The sequence below is a fragment of the Mauremys mutica genome, chromosome 4, assembly GCF_020497125.1.
Source record: "Mauremys mutica isolate MM-2020 ecotype Southern chromosome 4, ASM2049712v1, whole genome shotgun sequence".
NCBI lineage: Eukaryota > Metazoa > Chordata > Testudines > Geoemydidae > Mauremys > Mauremys mutica.
In genome coordinates this window covers 38,890,244-38,906,665 of record NC_059075.1, presented here as the reverse complement: position 1 = coordinate 38,906,665, position 16,422 = coordinate 38,890,244, and the positions used below count along the sequence as shown (strand labels likewise).

At 43.1% G+C, this 16,422-nt stretch overlaps 1 protein-coding gene across 48 annotated transcripts in view; it reads left to right on the top strand.

Annotated features, from left to right (window-relative positions):
• The window catches only part of NRXN3 (neurexin 3), a 1,517,918-nt gene that overhangs the window by 1,468,155 nt on the left and 33,341 nt on the right, over window positions 1-16,422 (top strand). The window contains exon 28 of one of the 48 annotated variants that reach the window (XM_045016787.1): window positions 4,410-4,540. The exons of the other annotated variants lie outside the window; for them this stretch is intronic. Within the exon in view, the coding sequence (XP_044872722.1) occupies window positions 4,410-4,525 (116 nt within the window). The 3' untranslated portion in view covers window positions 4,526-4,540. Of the gene's footprint in view, window positions 1-4,409; window positions 4,541-16,422 lie in introns of those variants that run through there. 48 annotated transcript variants of the gene reach the window in all.

Here is a 16,422-nt window from a genome sequence, read left to right as displayed (position 1 = left end):
TGAATTGCTTGTTATAATCAATTCTCTAAATGTGCCAAAGACACCATGTTTATATCTGGGTCTGGATTTCAAATACTCCCAAAGCCTGGGTGCTCAGGCCAAAGGTGTTGTTTTGGCCCGTTCTAGAAGTAGGAGTCATTTGTGCAATTCAGTTCCAGATCCTGGTTCAGATTTCTCACACCCCCAAAGTTGGGTCCAGTGTCTTGGCATGGCATGTTAGAGAAAGAGGCAGCCACTGTGCTGTTTTGATCATGCAGCTACAGTCAGTGGGTGGAAGATTTTTAAGGCTATTCTGTGCAATGTTTGAACCTGGAGGGTATTTGTGTGTCTGAACTATAAGGCCCCAGCAAAATAAGGAGTAAACCTCATCTGCCTTTAACACAGCCTCCAGTGTTCTGAAAATCATGGTTCTCTTTTCTTAACAGCTGCTGTTTTAACCCAGCACCATTACCCTTTCCTCTGTCAAGCTTGTCCTTATAACCCTTTGGGACTCACTCAGATTAAATGCATATAATTGGGCAGTGAGTTGGAATTGCAGCCCAGCACACTTGTGGTATTAGTCAAAACAACAATACCCAAACACTTGCCAGTAAACCAAGATCCTGTAACATAACCTCTAGGAATGATCCACAGCTATGAGGTAAACCTCCCAGGCATCCTGGGTTCACACAGACAGAGGGTTTCTAACTGCTTTGTTTGCAGGCTTCTAATTTTTACTAGCCTGACTGACTTTCCCAGCCTTTTTCAAGAGGAATTTATTCGGTGTATTTCATTCATCCAAAAAACTTAATAACCTCAGGCTGACTCTAGCAAATCAGACCAGAAGGCTTTTCCCAGGAGGGAGTCAGTGTGCCAAACCTTCAGCAGAAACCCAAAGACCTGTAATTCATGCCCTGAAACATTAAAACGTCTACTGTATTTACGTATGTGTGTGTGACATATATACACAGCTGCACAGTAGGCACATATATCTATATATACAGAAACCAATATACACACAACTGGCTTTATGCACCAGACTGATCCTTGGGTTATTCCAGCTTCTGTCAATGTAACCCTAAGTGTGAGGGCTCCACAGTGGAAAATCTGCCAAGGACACAAGCTTTAGTTGCAGAAAGCAGCAAGGCAGGGCACACAGTCTCTTCCACTAGGGGTCTGCAGGCAAGCAGCCAGCAGGAAAAGCACAGTGCTGGATGGGAAGTAATCATGGGTCGGAAAATCAGGGGAAATGCTGATTCAGCACAACCTTCCCTCAGCTAGCACCACAGGGCTTCTATGGAGAACCCAGTGGATTTGAAAGCTGCCTTCCCTCACCCCCATCTCCAGCAGGAGCTCTGTGAGACATTTTCTGTTGCTCACCCCTCAATGTCAAATCCTCTGACCAGAGACCCTGTATCAGGCAAAATTAATGTAACCCTGTTTCTGTCTCTGGGGCTCACATTCTGCCCTTAAATGTGTATGAATGGTACCCACTGCCTTTAGTGTGAGCCACACACTCACAAAGGGGGCACTTTGGGCCCAAATTGTGCAGCATAGCTCTCAACTCCTCAGCCACACAGAATGCAAAGAGAGACCAGGGGAACAGAAGGGCCCGATGTAAATCCTGACACAGGCGTCATTTCTCAAGCACAAATACCATCCACCTGATCTTCCAGAGGCTGCATTTCCACAGTTAGTCATTCACAACAGCCAGAGTGGAATGATACTAAGTCCTTGACTTTTGCCTCCCTCAACCCTGTCACTGGCTTACATGGGGCACAGAGAGAATACAGGATTGGGCCCCAGGTGCATGGGTCTGAAATGAGGGCTATCCTTGTGGGGCAGAATTACATGGGGTGACATTTGTAATGGCAATGACTGCTTGATGGAACTTTCTGGCTACAGATGTTTTTGAAGGCTAAAACAAAAGAACAAGTTTTACTGATCACTCATGCAGAACCTTATGGTTTTTTTCCCACCCTCCTTTTTATGTTATATTTTTATTTTGGGTTTGGTTTTCAGGGTATTGATCCTTCTATATAAGCCGCAAACACCTCTTCGAGTTTATATAGTTTAGATCTATATATACACCATATACAGTATATATATACATATGTATATATACTAAAGTAATGTAAGACCAATATCTGCAATAGTCCCTATCATCCAATCACATGTTTACACAGAAATTCATGCCCTCATCTAACCCCAGCATCCACTGATATGGACAGATGCATGATACTCTTAATTCTTGGTGAACAGAGCATGTTTTTTTTTTCCTTTGGAGGGTTTTTTCCCCTTTTTTCCTTTGATTTATTTATTTGTTTTTCAAGCAATAGTTTCATCTGCCAGTTATCCTTGGGGAGGAGGGGGGCAGGGAGAATAAAAAATTATACAGATATATCCATCGATATATACACATAAGGCTCCGTGTATATATAGATAGATATATACGTTGTATATATTTGAAGAACATTTTCTGTCGTTTCACCTCATCTTGTGCCGCATGAATTTTTGGTGATTGATATTTTAGTTACCTTTATTTGATTTAATTTTTTTGAATCATGATGCTGCCATACTGCTATTTTTTTAATTTTTAAAGTCATTGTTGTAATTTTTTGTTTGTTTTTTTGGAGTAATTCCAACAAAATAATGATTAAATCAACTCGCAAGAGAGAAATAGCTCTGCAATCCAACAAAGGCAACAAAATCTTTTCTTGCCATCCTAAAACTCCAAACTTCCAGATTAAAAAAGACATCCCAAGAAAGTTGTGTGCGAAAGAATGAAGAGTCTCACCCCTCTATGCCTTCTTTTATTCTCCCTTTTCTTTCCTTCCTTTTTTTGCTTCTGTGCAGACCCTCTCTTATCACCTTCCCCTTTTTACATTTCTTTTCATTAAAATAAAAGCAAGAACTGCTGCTTCTTCCCCCGCAAAAGACAAAACAAAACAAAACAAAAAAAACCTTCCACAATAAAACCCCTACAAACTGCAGATGGCATAAAAAGAATTTTATTGCAAGTGCAGAATATCTGTTGTGTCTTTATTTCTGGGTCAGTATAAGATCATTTTTTGTGGCATGCTGTAGTTTTAGCTGATTAACTAACCATGGCCTTCATTAATCTGTGCATGAGCTGTGATGACGCCATTTCGTGTTTCATCAGAGCTATGCAGTCAGGCTAACCCAGCAAGTCTGTAGTGCATGATTTGGGAGATTATTTTTAACTTTTATTTTTAGTTGAATTATAATTTACTCTTTTTTGATGAGTTGTGCCAATACCAGTGGCTGCCTCTGCAGTCTCAATGTTATATTGATTTATTTTTAGGGTTTTTTTTCCTATTTTTTTAAATATTGGTAGTGATCTTGTGTCTTGTCTGTGTCCATCTGTCTTGTCAGTGTGTCTTGGAGTCCATTGTTCTGGTGTTGTTATGTGATTCTGTTCTCTGTTCGTTAGCTGTTGTTTGAATCCCTTGCACTCTCTCACTTCTCTCCCCCGTCCCCCCTTCCTCCGCCTTCCCTTTTAACCTTCCCTGGAGGGAATTCCACAAAGGGGCAAAAAGCTTTTACTGACATTCTGATGCCCGGATTGCAGTAGGGAAATCATAAGGTGCCTTTATAACCTGTCAACGGAGACAAATTTTGCAGCTGGAAAGTACTTGCCAACCCTTGTCGTTTTCATTTCACTTAGAACTGCTTTACTGACCTAACAGTAAAGTGACTTCTTTGTACAAGAACAGCATTTCCATATGCCAGTAGCGTACAGTAAGAACTTCTCTAGCGAAGCCATATTGTGTCTATGCACAGCTAGCTTAGTCTCTAGGGAAAGCTACCTGCAGTGAGGCTATATGTTAAATTTAGGGGGGGGGGGCTTTTTTGGCATGCTGAAAAAAATGTGGCACTCTGCACAAGCAATTTCATGTATTGAAATATGATTTTTTTTCTAAAATTTACTATGCAGTTGTAGTCTGGAAAGGGACTCCATAAGAACAGTACCTCTTTACTCCACAGAACAGTTCCCTGTATATCGAGTCATGTCTGCCCTTTTTACTGCCACCAAGACTGAACTGTTTTGCTATTGTAAGCTGTGGATTCAACACAACTCTGGGAGGGTTAGCTGGAGTTTATTCTGCCTTACAGATCAGCAGAACATTGTCAGCTAAGTTCCAACTTCAGAATCTTTATTGCTGGGGTGACATATGGGCAGAAAGAGCAGAGCTGGGTTTTCAGATGCCGGCTTTTCAGATGCCAGGTTGAGTGGCTGCTGAGTTTGCCTTATACAGTCATTGCATAGTCGTTGTTTAGCGCTCTGGTTTGTAAAGTTGTTTGAGATAATGGAGGCATAAGAAGTGCTATATACAATCCTGTTCTGTTCCATTTTTATCCTAGATAAGGCCATAAATGGTTTACTGATACTTGAAATGTTCTTTCAGTTTCTGCTTTCATCGTCTCTCCGGGAACAGACATTACTAGCTCGGACAAGTTGCGACGTACTTCATTGGCCAGCAGAGTGTTGTGTAGTTGTTGGAGCAGACGATCAGGAGTCTAGATTCCAGAGTTCTCTTCCCAGCTCTACCACTGATTTACTCTGTGACCTTCCCATTTTATGCTTCACTTCATCCATCTGTAAAGTGGGGGAAAGGAAATAATACATAACCTCAGGTGGTAGGGTGGAGGGCAGTTGAGACTTAATTGATTAATTATTTAAATTATCTTGGCTACTCAGATGATGTTACTATATAACAGAGTGATAGTATTATTAACTAGTACAAAGTGTTATAATTAGTGTATTAGTTCTAAGCCTTATTATCATGACTGAGTTATGAATAGCCAAGGCCTGCTGTTGCTATTAGTTGCTATGGTTTCTTGTTGAAACAAAGGTTTTTAGACATTGTATGTTTTATATCAAGTAGATACACGTGTGTGAACGTGTAGCAGCAGTTAGGAGGGTAATGCCAACTACCATTCCTGTATTGACCTGGCCACAATGTGCTACTCCTTATCCCAATGAAAGTGTTAAATCTGCAGTGGCTGGGGGTCATGCACAGGGTTCCCTTTGGTCCCTTTAATTTTTAACTAGCTTTAGTAGGAACCAGAAGTTGCTCCCTGCCTTTGGCTGTTTGGTGGTCAGTGTGAAACATTCTTTGTCCATTTCCTACTGGGAAAGGTGACCATGTTAAAAAAAAGCCCACCAACATAACTGGCACTAGGGCCTAAATCCACAAAGGTATTTAGGTGCCTATGAAATCAGTTACTTGATTTCAAATCAGTGAGAGTTAGGTGCCTAAATAATTTTGAGGATTTGGGTATAGATGAGCTCCCTTTTAGCAGTCTCAGCAAATAAGCTAATGCAGAGCTCCATTCAGGTGGTCCGCAGATAGTTCCCTCTAAGGTGTGCACCTGGGTGGCCGCACATGAGAGAATGAAAGGCCACCCACCCACCTAATTAGTGGAGCCACACAGGCATGGGTCCACTAATTAGGTGCCTGGATCCTGGAGAAGATGCACATGTAAGGTGAGGTGGTGGCCTTGGTGGGGATAGGGGGTAGGTGGGAGGGGGCAGTGAGGTGAGAAAAGGGGTTAGGGGGAATTTGGGACGTGCAGGGCTGCGACGACCAGAGAAAGAGGCGACTTTTCCCAGCTCCAGGGCTGCAGCTGCAGGGGAGAAATGGCCCTCCTTCCCAGCCCCAGCTCGGGGGCTGCTGTGGCGGGAGAGAGACCCCCTACTTCCCAGCCTCAGCTCTGTGGCTGCTGTGGCAGGGGAGAGTCCCCCTCCTTCCCAGCCTCAGCTCGGGGGCTGCTGCGGTGTGGGAGAGAGGGCACATCCATCGCATTAGAAAGATAAGGCTACTGATATTAAAATATGAGTTGTGTGCTTTTATTTGTAGAACAAAAAAGTTAATTATTATTAAAGTCTTTTTTATATAGTGCTTTTATCCAAAGGGCTTTACAATAGTTAGCTAACGCTACAAACAACATTTGGAAAGATCATTAAGTGGTCCACTGAGCAGGGGCGGCTCTAGGATTTGCGCCGCCCCAAGCAGGGCGGCGCGCCGCGGGGGGCGCTCTGGCGGTCGCCGGTCCTGCGGCTCCGGTGGACCTCCTGCAGACGTGCCTGCGGAGGGTCCGCTGGTCCTGCCTGCGGGAGGTCCACCGGAGCCGCCTGCTGCCCTCCCGCGGGACACCGCCCCAAGCGCGCGCTTGGCGCGCTGGGGTCTGGAGCCGGTCCTGCCACTGAGATCCTCAGCAATTTTCAAGTGGTCCGTGGAAAAAAAAGTTTGAGAACCACTGAGCTAATGACTGAATGGGAGAGGGATCCTCCACTCCCCTCTCATCTCTAGACTCCAAATCAGAACTGAGATACAATCACAAAGCACATTGTGAGAAGCAGCTTGCCTTGCTGTTGCCTTAGTGTTACAGATAAGCAGAAGATTTATCTGTGAGGGTATTAATCTAGAGGATGGGGAAGTGTGAGGGAAAAGGAAGAAGCAGCAGCCAACAAAGATTAACGGGACTATCGGAGGAGAAGGAGTAGCACTCCATCACTCCCTCGCCCCTCCATTTTGTTACCTGGCTAAAACTTTCTCCAAGTCTCCCTCCGTGCCAGAGAACTAAACACATCTGTGAGCAGATAGAATCACAGCTCATTTTTATGGTTTCTGATTGATGCATTCCAATGCCATATCTCCAAAATTATTGCAATAGGGTCTGTCCCTCTCATCCAAATTTAAAATTTTTTAGAACTGGTTGTTTTTTAATGGTTTGGTTTTTTTAGTCTTGTTAAAAGGCAGAAATCCTGGAGGGAGGAGAGGATGACATTCAAAAATAGAACTGGAATTGACTAGATTTTCTTGGGAGGTTTCCATTAATTAGAGGTCCATCCGTTGTACATAACAGGAGAGATGAATAAGCTTAGAGTCACTTATCAGAGGGGTAGCCGTGTTAGTCTGGTTCTGTAGAAGCAGCAAAGAATCCTGTGGCACCTTATAGACTAACAGACGTTTTGCAGCATGAGCTTTCGTGGGTGAATACCCACTTCTTCGGATGCATCCGAAGAAGTGGGTATTCACCCACAAAAGCTCATGCTGCAAAACGTCTGTTAGTCTATAAGGTGCCACAGGATTCTTAGAGTCACTGGGGGTCTGCCTCAAAGACTTTACATTTATACAGATTGAAGATCTTTTCTACTGAGATTTCATGCTCTGAATGTTTGCACATGGGGGAAGCTGCCTTCAAATTGGTCACAGTAGGCTGGAAGAAAGGGAGAAACTTCAAGTAATTTTGTCCATCCTCTTAAATAAATGTCTTCTTCCTCCTTCTGAAGATTCCTGTTAGATATGAGGCACATAGTCTGAGTGGGAATCAGAAATAGCCACATTCTATCTTACCTTACCAAACCAAACCCTGAATTTTCACAAATACTTTTGACATGCTGTAAATGTCCTCACATCATGAGATTAGGTTCAGAAGAGCCCCTCCTGGAGAGGTTTGAGAACTTTGTTCTGACAGAGCCCAGCCTTACTTAGCTTGTAAGAGCCAATATGCTATAAGTAAGCATTGAGATGGAGTACATAAATGAAGAGAATTTCACCCTGATACAACAGGAAGTGTTTATTTCAGATCTTATCAAATAACAGTAATTCCTATTTGTTCTCTGTCTAGTAAGGTTAAGGAAAAGTGCAAGTGGTGATGAATATGGAATTTTGTATTTGTACAAAATCGGCATGTTATACAAAACTGATTACAATACTACATGCTACACTCGTATGCAGTTATTTCCTAAGTATTAAAAATCAGTTGTTATCACTTCCTTGAAACTACACAGATTTTATCAATAGTTTTAAGAAACTAGGAGATGGTTAAAAAAATCAAACATTTGGCGTATCAGTACTGTTTTCATCCAAAAATGATTGTTTCCAATGGTATTACCACATAATCATTGGGAGAAATTACCTTTAGATTACTATTTCACATCTTATCTGGAAATAAATGGTGTATCTGGAACACCATGTGCAGGGCCCATGCATGTAACAATTCCACCACCGTGGAATTTGCTTCAGAATCTAACCCTCAATCAGAATTTTGCTGTGGAAACTTAACTTTTTTCAGTGTTATAACTTTGAGTTCTCATGGTTTACAGCAGGTGCAAGAGAGATCAGAATCAGACCCAGGATTTTCAGGGGCATGGGCCACTTTGCCCTCACTGGTTTCCAGACCTCTTCACAAGCCACTTCTTTGTATTCCAGTCCATGTGCACTGTCACATTCTGGCAATCCCTCTAGAAGCCTTGGCTGGGTTTTCAAGCTGACAAATGTCTAAATTACTAAGATATGATATTTTCAGCCTTCTGGGAGAAAGTCCTTATCCCCGTTAGCTTTGATTTTCAGCTCCATAAAGTATGTGGTAGAAGGTGAAAAATACCCAGTGAAACATGCAGCGAAAGAGAAGAGAGAGAAAGAGGTGGCATATGATTCAAAAAAAGCTTTTTGCATCACAATCAAATGCATTTATGTTAGGTCTCTATATGTCTAGGGTAAGTGATTATCTAATGTGAAACAAGAAGGAGCTATCTTGTTTCCTGAAGATAAATAATATCTCAGTGCCTGCCAGAAGATTATGGAAACGTATTGCTAAAGGAAAAGTATGTCAAGTATATAGAGATAGATACTATCGGCAGAGATATTTGCAAATCTCATTTTGTAGCTGAAAGGTTTTGTTTTGTATTCTTTTGGTGATATTGCCTGGAGGTGAAAGCCCCCTGCTAATATCTGAAATGGTGTCCGACTAGAAGAAATGATAGCTAGTGCACTCCCTCTGGAGAGTAGCTGAATAAGCTTTGGAGGCTGGAATTCCAAATTAGCTGAGATGTCTGAGCTTGCTGTATCAGTAAGACCCGAGGCTCACCCATTGGGGTCTAAGGCTCCACCAGAGTCACTAGACAAGACTGAAGGACAGGAAAAGAGAACAGTACAGTAACAATGCTCGAGATAATGCTGAGGTTCTTAAACTTCAAAATTATCCTGTTGTGGTAATTGTGAAATTAATATGGAGGTAGGAAAACAGGGCATAAAAACTGCTCTCGTAATGGTATAAATCAGGAGTAATTTTATTTAAAAAATCAGTGTAATTACACCAGTGTAAAACCAGCATAAGAAAGATCATAACCCGCCCATGGAAATATAGTTCAATTCCAGTGCCCCATTTAGCCCAATATCATGTCTCTTAGCAAGGCCAGTGGCAGATACTTTTGTACTTTGCTTTCATTTCCAGCCTTGCAGGTCTTGAGATATCAGAGTTTACGGTCATGTCATTAGGGTTACAACTTTGCCTTCACCCTACATCTCTACTTCATTTCCAATCTGTTAGCCGCTAGAGCCTCAGTTCTCAAGTGGTATAAAGTACCAACTCTAGGGCTGTATGGGAAACTGGATATCAAAATCATGCCACCATTGCTCCTTTTTGACCCAAGTAGATAGTCAAAGTTTGGGACTCTGCAAGTGGTTTCCGTTGGGAGGAGAAATTGATGAAGGAGTCAGGTATCTTTGGTGCAGTCTTGTTAATTTACAAAGAATGTAAAAAGGTCTGTTTCCCTGAACACAGGAGGAATCAAACAACAGGAGACAGTTTCTTTGCTCACAATGTCAAGCCTCTTTCAGACAGCACTCTGCCCAAAAGCGCTCTCTCAGCTTTTCTCAGTACCATGCTCCCAGTGCTTGTTCTGCCTGAATCTGGTGCTTCCTACCTTCTCTTTCAGGTTTTCTCATCTTTTTGCTGGTTCTCTGACAGACAAATAAACCTTCACAAAGCTGTATACAGCAAAACCCCTCTGCCCACATGTGCCTTGCACGTATCTTTGTTTTGGGTGGTGACATGCCAGTGTTTAGTGTGGAGGCCACTATTGTTTCAGCTACCTGGTTGCATAAAGGAGTTTAATGGTTTTGTACAACTATCTCAGATGAAGTGTGACAATTACACCTCCTTATTTCAAAGATGTTTAACCCAGCTCATTACACCAGATTTAAACGGGATAAAAGCAGGATAGCAATCAGCCTGGCATGGTTTTAAATTTCAGGTGTCACCTAATTTGATAAAAATAATGTCTTCTATATTTTCATCATGCTGTTGGATGCCATCTTCATAAAACTTTGCAAGAGCTCCACAAAAAAAGGTTAATCTTCACACCTCCCTTGTGGTTCCCTGTCATAGTTTTTGTCCTATGCTGACAGTGATATAATTTGTTCCTCTTTTGGCATTCAAGAGGCTCTACAACTACCCCAATATGTTTAAGGGGAGAAAATATCAGACTTATTTCTGTTAAAAGAACAACAGATTCCAAGATTTTTACCACATCAATATGAAAAGAGTAGCTTTCAGCATCAGCATTGGACTCAAAATGCTGCTCTGACTTTGGCAAAGCAGTGGAGATCCAAAATGATCTTTTATTTAAATGTTATGTAAGTCTTGAGCGTTTTTACTAAATTAACAATCAAAATTACTTTTAAAATGATCAATAAGTACCACCGTGGCCAAAATGCCACAGCACAGTTATGGGCTCATTAGAACTAGAATAAAGTAGACTAAATGACATTACACTTATTACAATTAACTAATTAGGGGACAAACTTGTTTTAATCTGTAATATTTTACAAACTACCTGGGCCAGGAGCTCTTTGGTGGGAGCATTTCACATGCTTTAAGGACCAGTGTACTTTTTTCCAACTACTGGCCCTCAATTAGTGATCAGACATATTTTTCAATTCTTTACTTATGTGTAAGGTATGATTCTCCCCACCCCCACCCCACCCCACCCCCCCGCCCATTTCTGCCAGTGGACACACACTTTTTAGGCAAAATAACTGCCCCATTGTAAAATTAAGAACCTGATCTTCTAAGGGCTTGTACATACTACTGCTTACTTCAGTATAACTTAAGTTGCTCAGGAATGTGGAAAAGCCACCCCCAGAGTGACATAAGTTACACCGACCTAAGCGCCGGTGTGGACACCGCTGTATCGGTGAGAGACGCTCTCCCACCAACATAGCTACTGTCTCTGGGGGAGGTGGTGTGATTACGCCGATGGGAGAACTCTCTCCCATCAGCACAGCTTCACAGCTACATCAGCACAGCTGCACCACTGTAGCAACTCTAGTGTAGACTAGCCCTTATTCTGGTGCTATGTCCATTGATGCAACACCATTGATTTTAGTAGAGCTACTCCTGAGTTACCCCAGAGAAAGCCAGAAGGCCTTATCAATTTTACATTGACACACAAAAAATTGTAATTAGTCCAGGGAAAATACAAAGATTTCCTAGTATAAACATGGGCCTTTTCTTTTCTCTGCCCTCCACAAGTGTAGCAAATCCTCCCAGGGTGCCCAAGATTAGGTCTGCAACATACTATCCATGCTGCAGTGCAAAATCCAGTGTGCAAAGGGTGTTTGTGGTGGTAGTGTGTGGAGGAGGGGGCAGAGGTGTGGTTTGCAATGTTCTCTAGGCACTGGAGTTAAATATGTGTTAATAAAAAGTAAAATGTTTTAACCAGACTGACTCAGAATCCCACCCCTCTCCTCCCCTCTGTTATTTAGCTTTCACTCTCTTCACAGTTGTGAAGTCATATTTGACCAGGTCTCCACTCACCATACAGAGTTTCAAGGTAGACAATAGCTGAATTTCAAACAAAAATGGAGGATTTTTTTTTAAACAACAACCTTTCACACCTTTATCACAGATCACAAAGAAACGGAAAAGGGAAAACCCTGTAGTTATTTTCCAGGGCACATCCCTAAGCTGATGTAACTTGCTATTATGGTGGCCAGCATAACTCCATGAGATTCATTTATGCTCATCTCTGAATTTGGCCCAGTGTGTCTAGTGTGCAGAACACAGGAAGGGGAGTCAGGATTCTTGGGCTCTAATTCTACCACTGAGATCTTAGGCAAGTCACTTAGCTTTTCTTGACCTCTGTAAAGTTAAGTTAATAATATTTTCCTGCCTCACAGCAGCCTTAGCTAAGCTTTCTTAAGCAGTTGGAGATCATCAACTGAAAAATTCTATAGAAATGCATATAGTGGTTTTACTTTTGTTATATAATTACTAGCATTTACGGTTTCCCTGTAAACTGACTGTTTTAGTGCTGATCCATAGATCATTAATGTACTGCAAAGAAGTGTCTCCAAATACTTACTGCAACACCAATGACTACACTTACAGCACTGTGTAGAGTATGGACACTGCACGCCCAGTTAGCATGGGTATCCATAGCAGCGTAGATTGTGAGGCATGGCTTAGGCGAGTACAGTATAGTAGAGTGCCCTACACACCTGAAGCCCCACAGTATATTCCCTACACGGTCTCTCTACACCAGGGGTCCCCAACCCCTGGTCCGCGGCCCGGTACCGGGCCGCGGCCTCTTAGAAACTGGGCCGCGAACAGACCCAGTGGACCTCCCGCAGGCGTTCCTGCGGGAGGTCTACCCGAGCCGCGGGACGAGCGCTCCCTCCGCAGTCATGCCTGCGGGAGGTCCGCTGCTCCCGGGGCTCCGGTGGACCTCCCGCAGGCATGACTGCGGACGGTTCGCTGGTCGCGCGGCTCAGCTGGACCGCCCGCAGGCACGCCTGCGGGAGGTCCACCGGCTCCGGTTGAGCTGCCGCAGGCGTGCCTGCGGGCGGTCCAGCTGAGCCACGCGACCAGCGAACCGTCCGCAGTCATGCCTGCGGCAGCTCAACCGGAGCCAGTGGACCTCCCGCAGGCACGCCTGTGGGCGGTCCAGCTGAGCCGCGGGACGAGCGCTCCCGACCGGTCCCTGGTCCTGAAAAGGTTGGGGACCCCTGCTCTACACGACTAAACAGTGTCTCCGAGGTCTACACTACGTTTAGCAGTGTAGTGACCCGCTGCCAGAGCCTTTCACTGTGGCATGTAGCTAAACACCACAGTGACAACTGTGGACCTGGCCTGCCTCTCATTGTGGCGTGTAGCTACATGTGTAGTGCCTGTACTCAACATACTTACTACCTGCCGTAAGTATAGACGTAGCAGGGGTGTGTGCTGAAGCTAAAAGAAATTCCAAGGAACACTCTCCATGGTACTAAACTAGAGCACTGCTTTGGAGATTTATAGGCAAATGTGGAGCAAATAGATAGAATTGTGTGTTATTTCCTCCCCGCTATCCAGTGTTAGCTCTGTTAATTGTAACCCTGGACTTGGGAGTGTGGGGGCTGGCTCCTAATCCAGAATGAACCATCCCCACATTGTTTTGTGAGTGCACCCAGGTTTGAGCCTGTGTTCATAGATTCATAGATTCTAGGACTGGAAGGGACCTCGAGAGGTCATCGAGTCCAGTCCCCTGCCCTTCTGGCAGGACCAAATACTGTCTAGACCATCCCTGAGAGCTCCTGGGCATAGCCAGCTACGGCAGACCTCAGGCAGATGGCTATAATTCCTAGATCAGGGAGATGGAGAAGGGCCAGCAGGTGGCAGGGGGTTCAAGTCATATATCACTAAGAAGAACAAGGGAGTGGGTGTCAGGCAGCTGAGTCGGGGACCAGCCAATGTAGCAGGGGACTAGGCAGTTGTGGCATATGGTGTGTGTGTGCCTGTGTACGCATGAGCAAGTGGAAGGTGAGATGTTTTTCTGTACTAACAGCAAGATCAAGCTTCTGGATTTCTCCTTGTCCCAATGGTTCAGGGATAGGGTTCTGAAAAGAGGGGTCCTCCTTAAGCACAGATCCCCTCCACAGGTGGTTAGAGCCAACCCTGAGCACCAAATGGGTTGTGAACTGTAATTGGTGATATGATAACTCAGTGCTTGAGGTTTGCCTGAAAGCAAATGCATTACCAAGGGGGATCAAATATGTGTTTTCAATCCAAGGAACATAGGCAGTAAAACAACCAATACATGGATATGCTTTTCTTTCTTTAACTCAACCATTCAGTGTTTTGCATATTTCCAAATTCCTACTGCACGCAGATGGAGTCTGCAGAAACTTTAGCAAGTGGATGAGGGGAATTGCCAAAGAGTATTTTTCCCTACTTACCATTTAGGTCAACATTTTCAGAGGAGGGCACAACAGGTGTGACCACAAACATTTATACTTGAAAGTAGGCATTGGTTCACACAGATTACACACCTAGTTAGCCATTTATGTGGTCTAGTATCCAGTCTCTAGGTGTAAATATTGGGTTTTGTAATCATAAACACTCTCTATATTTTTGCATGATCATTTGTTACATTCACACCTGAAAATTCAATTGATAATCTCTACCACCAAAGAACTGTTTTTTAATTAATTGTTTATTTCTTTTCCCTCTTCTTTTCACTTTTCAACTTTCCTTTCTCCCTTGACAGGATGTCCAAATAATTAAACTCATCTGTGGATTAGCTGAGGGTCTTTTTCTTATAGGAGACATCTGTCACCAACTCCACGGTGATTGTATTAGCGATATAAAACCTTTGATTAGCCTTGTCAAAGGAGGGGGGTTAGAATGCACCAGTGTGTTCAGTTGTTTCATTCTTAGCTTTGCATTGTTTTTTTAACAGCAACTATAAGACTAAAGTCCATCCCCTAAGCTATGTGATCTTTTCAGCAGATGTTGTTTCTCACATCTATTGCCTTTTCCTTGGGAAAAAATATTTTGAAAAGAGAGAGAAAAAAGTCTCCATCACTAAGCTGGTATTTTTAGAAACAGCTGGTAAAACAACTCTGCAAATGTTATGCCTGGAGCACATCTATCCTAACAACAGGATTGTCTAAAGATGAAAGCAGCCACTGGTGCTTCTAGATCACTGTGTTAGTAATAACTCCTCCACCTGCATAGGAAGGCTAGGGAAGCCTGGTGTGAGGCCTTTTGATCCCTGGTTTGCTTCGTCCATCCAGTTATTTGAACAGTTCTCTGCTGAAGAGTGTAAATTCACCCAGTGCTTTGTGTGACCAACATGGAGCAGTGGCAATAGGCTAGAAGAAATGAATCTCAGTATGTGAAACCTCATTTGATCATTGTTGAATATACAGCTTCCTTTTTCTTTTGGTGATTTTTTTTTCTCCTGTCAAATCTTTTTTTCCCCTTCCTAATGATTATGCAGAAGATCCTAGTGGATTTGCTGAAGAAATATTCCTTCAATGGTCATACATAGCCGCATTTTGCAGAGCCAGACATTGCAACTATTACCCAGCAGCTTGCCAGGCTGCTGCGACATTAGTTACAAGTTTCTTCATTGGCCTCTGTTGTAAGGAGCAATGGCTCAAATAACAATTTGCCAATTCTTCTAGTTAAGAACCTTCAAGAGATCCTTGTATCCCGTTGCTGGAGCTCCCAGACACAGGGTTGTGCTAGGCATGCAGCACTCCTATGGAAAGCTTTCAAAATATACTCATGTCATGAGTTGTTTTGTTTCCCCTTCTACACCAACCCTCCCCTGGTTTTAGCTGTCAGTGAGACTCATAGCTTGAGCCTCAGAAGAGGCAATATAGCAACATATGTTCTTATTGCATTCAAATAGTGGGTTTTTTTTAAAGCCATTTTGTACGGGCCCCAGTGTGTGAGGCTTGAATTGGACTTTTTTTTTGCCATTGAGAAATCCCTATGAAATCAAGTTTTCTTTTCATATTTGTTGAGAGTTGGCTTATGATGGCAGCCTGCACCTTTATGAGTGTGTTTTTTGAAGGAATTTTGGCTGGAGGAGTGAATGGCAACAGATTTCTCTCATGGCAACTGCACCAATTATAATAATTTGAATATGTATTTACACCTTTCATTCAGTGGTCTCAAAATGCCATACAACTATTAATGAACTAAGTATTGCAATACCCCTGTGTAGGTAGCAAATATTATCCCTATTTTATACATGAGTAAACTGAGGCACAGAGTGAGTATGTGATGTGTTCTATACTGGGTGAGTGTAAGAGCCAGGAATAAAACCCAAGGGTGTCAGCTGTACTTTCACCAATGGACCACAGTATTTTCTTTATAGCCAAGTAATCTCCTCTTCACTTTTAAAGAAAACTGTATTTTCTTTTATGGATTCCTTGAGCTTTCTGTCTTCTGCACACTCCAGGAGGGCATCTTCCAGTAGATTTAGTCATGTTAGGGTCCTGACGGCTTGTGCAGTGGATTATCGTGTTTCAGCAATTTCACCTTTCAAAGGTGCTGTCAAGAAATGCAAAGCAAGACAACAAGCTATCCACAACTGAGTTACAAGTAATTCTGGAGATTGGGTTGAAGCACTAATCATTGCTCTTCCCTGAACTGTTTCCACTTTGTCAGTATATTTTTTGGTAATGAGATGCACAGAACTGGACACCTTTTATTTCAGGTGCACCAGTGCCAGAGTCATCCGGCGAAGGACTGTTAGCTCCCTCCTCCTTTACAGTGATGCCACCTCTCCATATGCAGCCTAAGTTCAGAACACAGTATCAATGGGTAGGAAAGCTTAATAAGCATAGGGGTTTG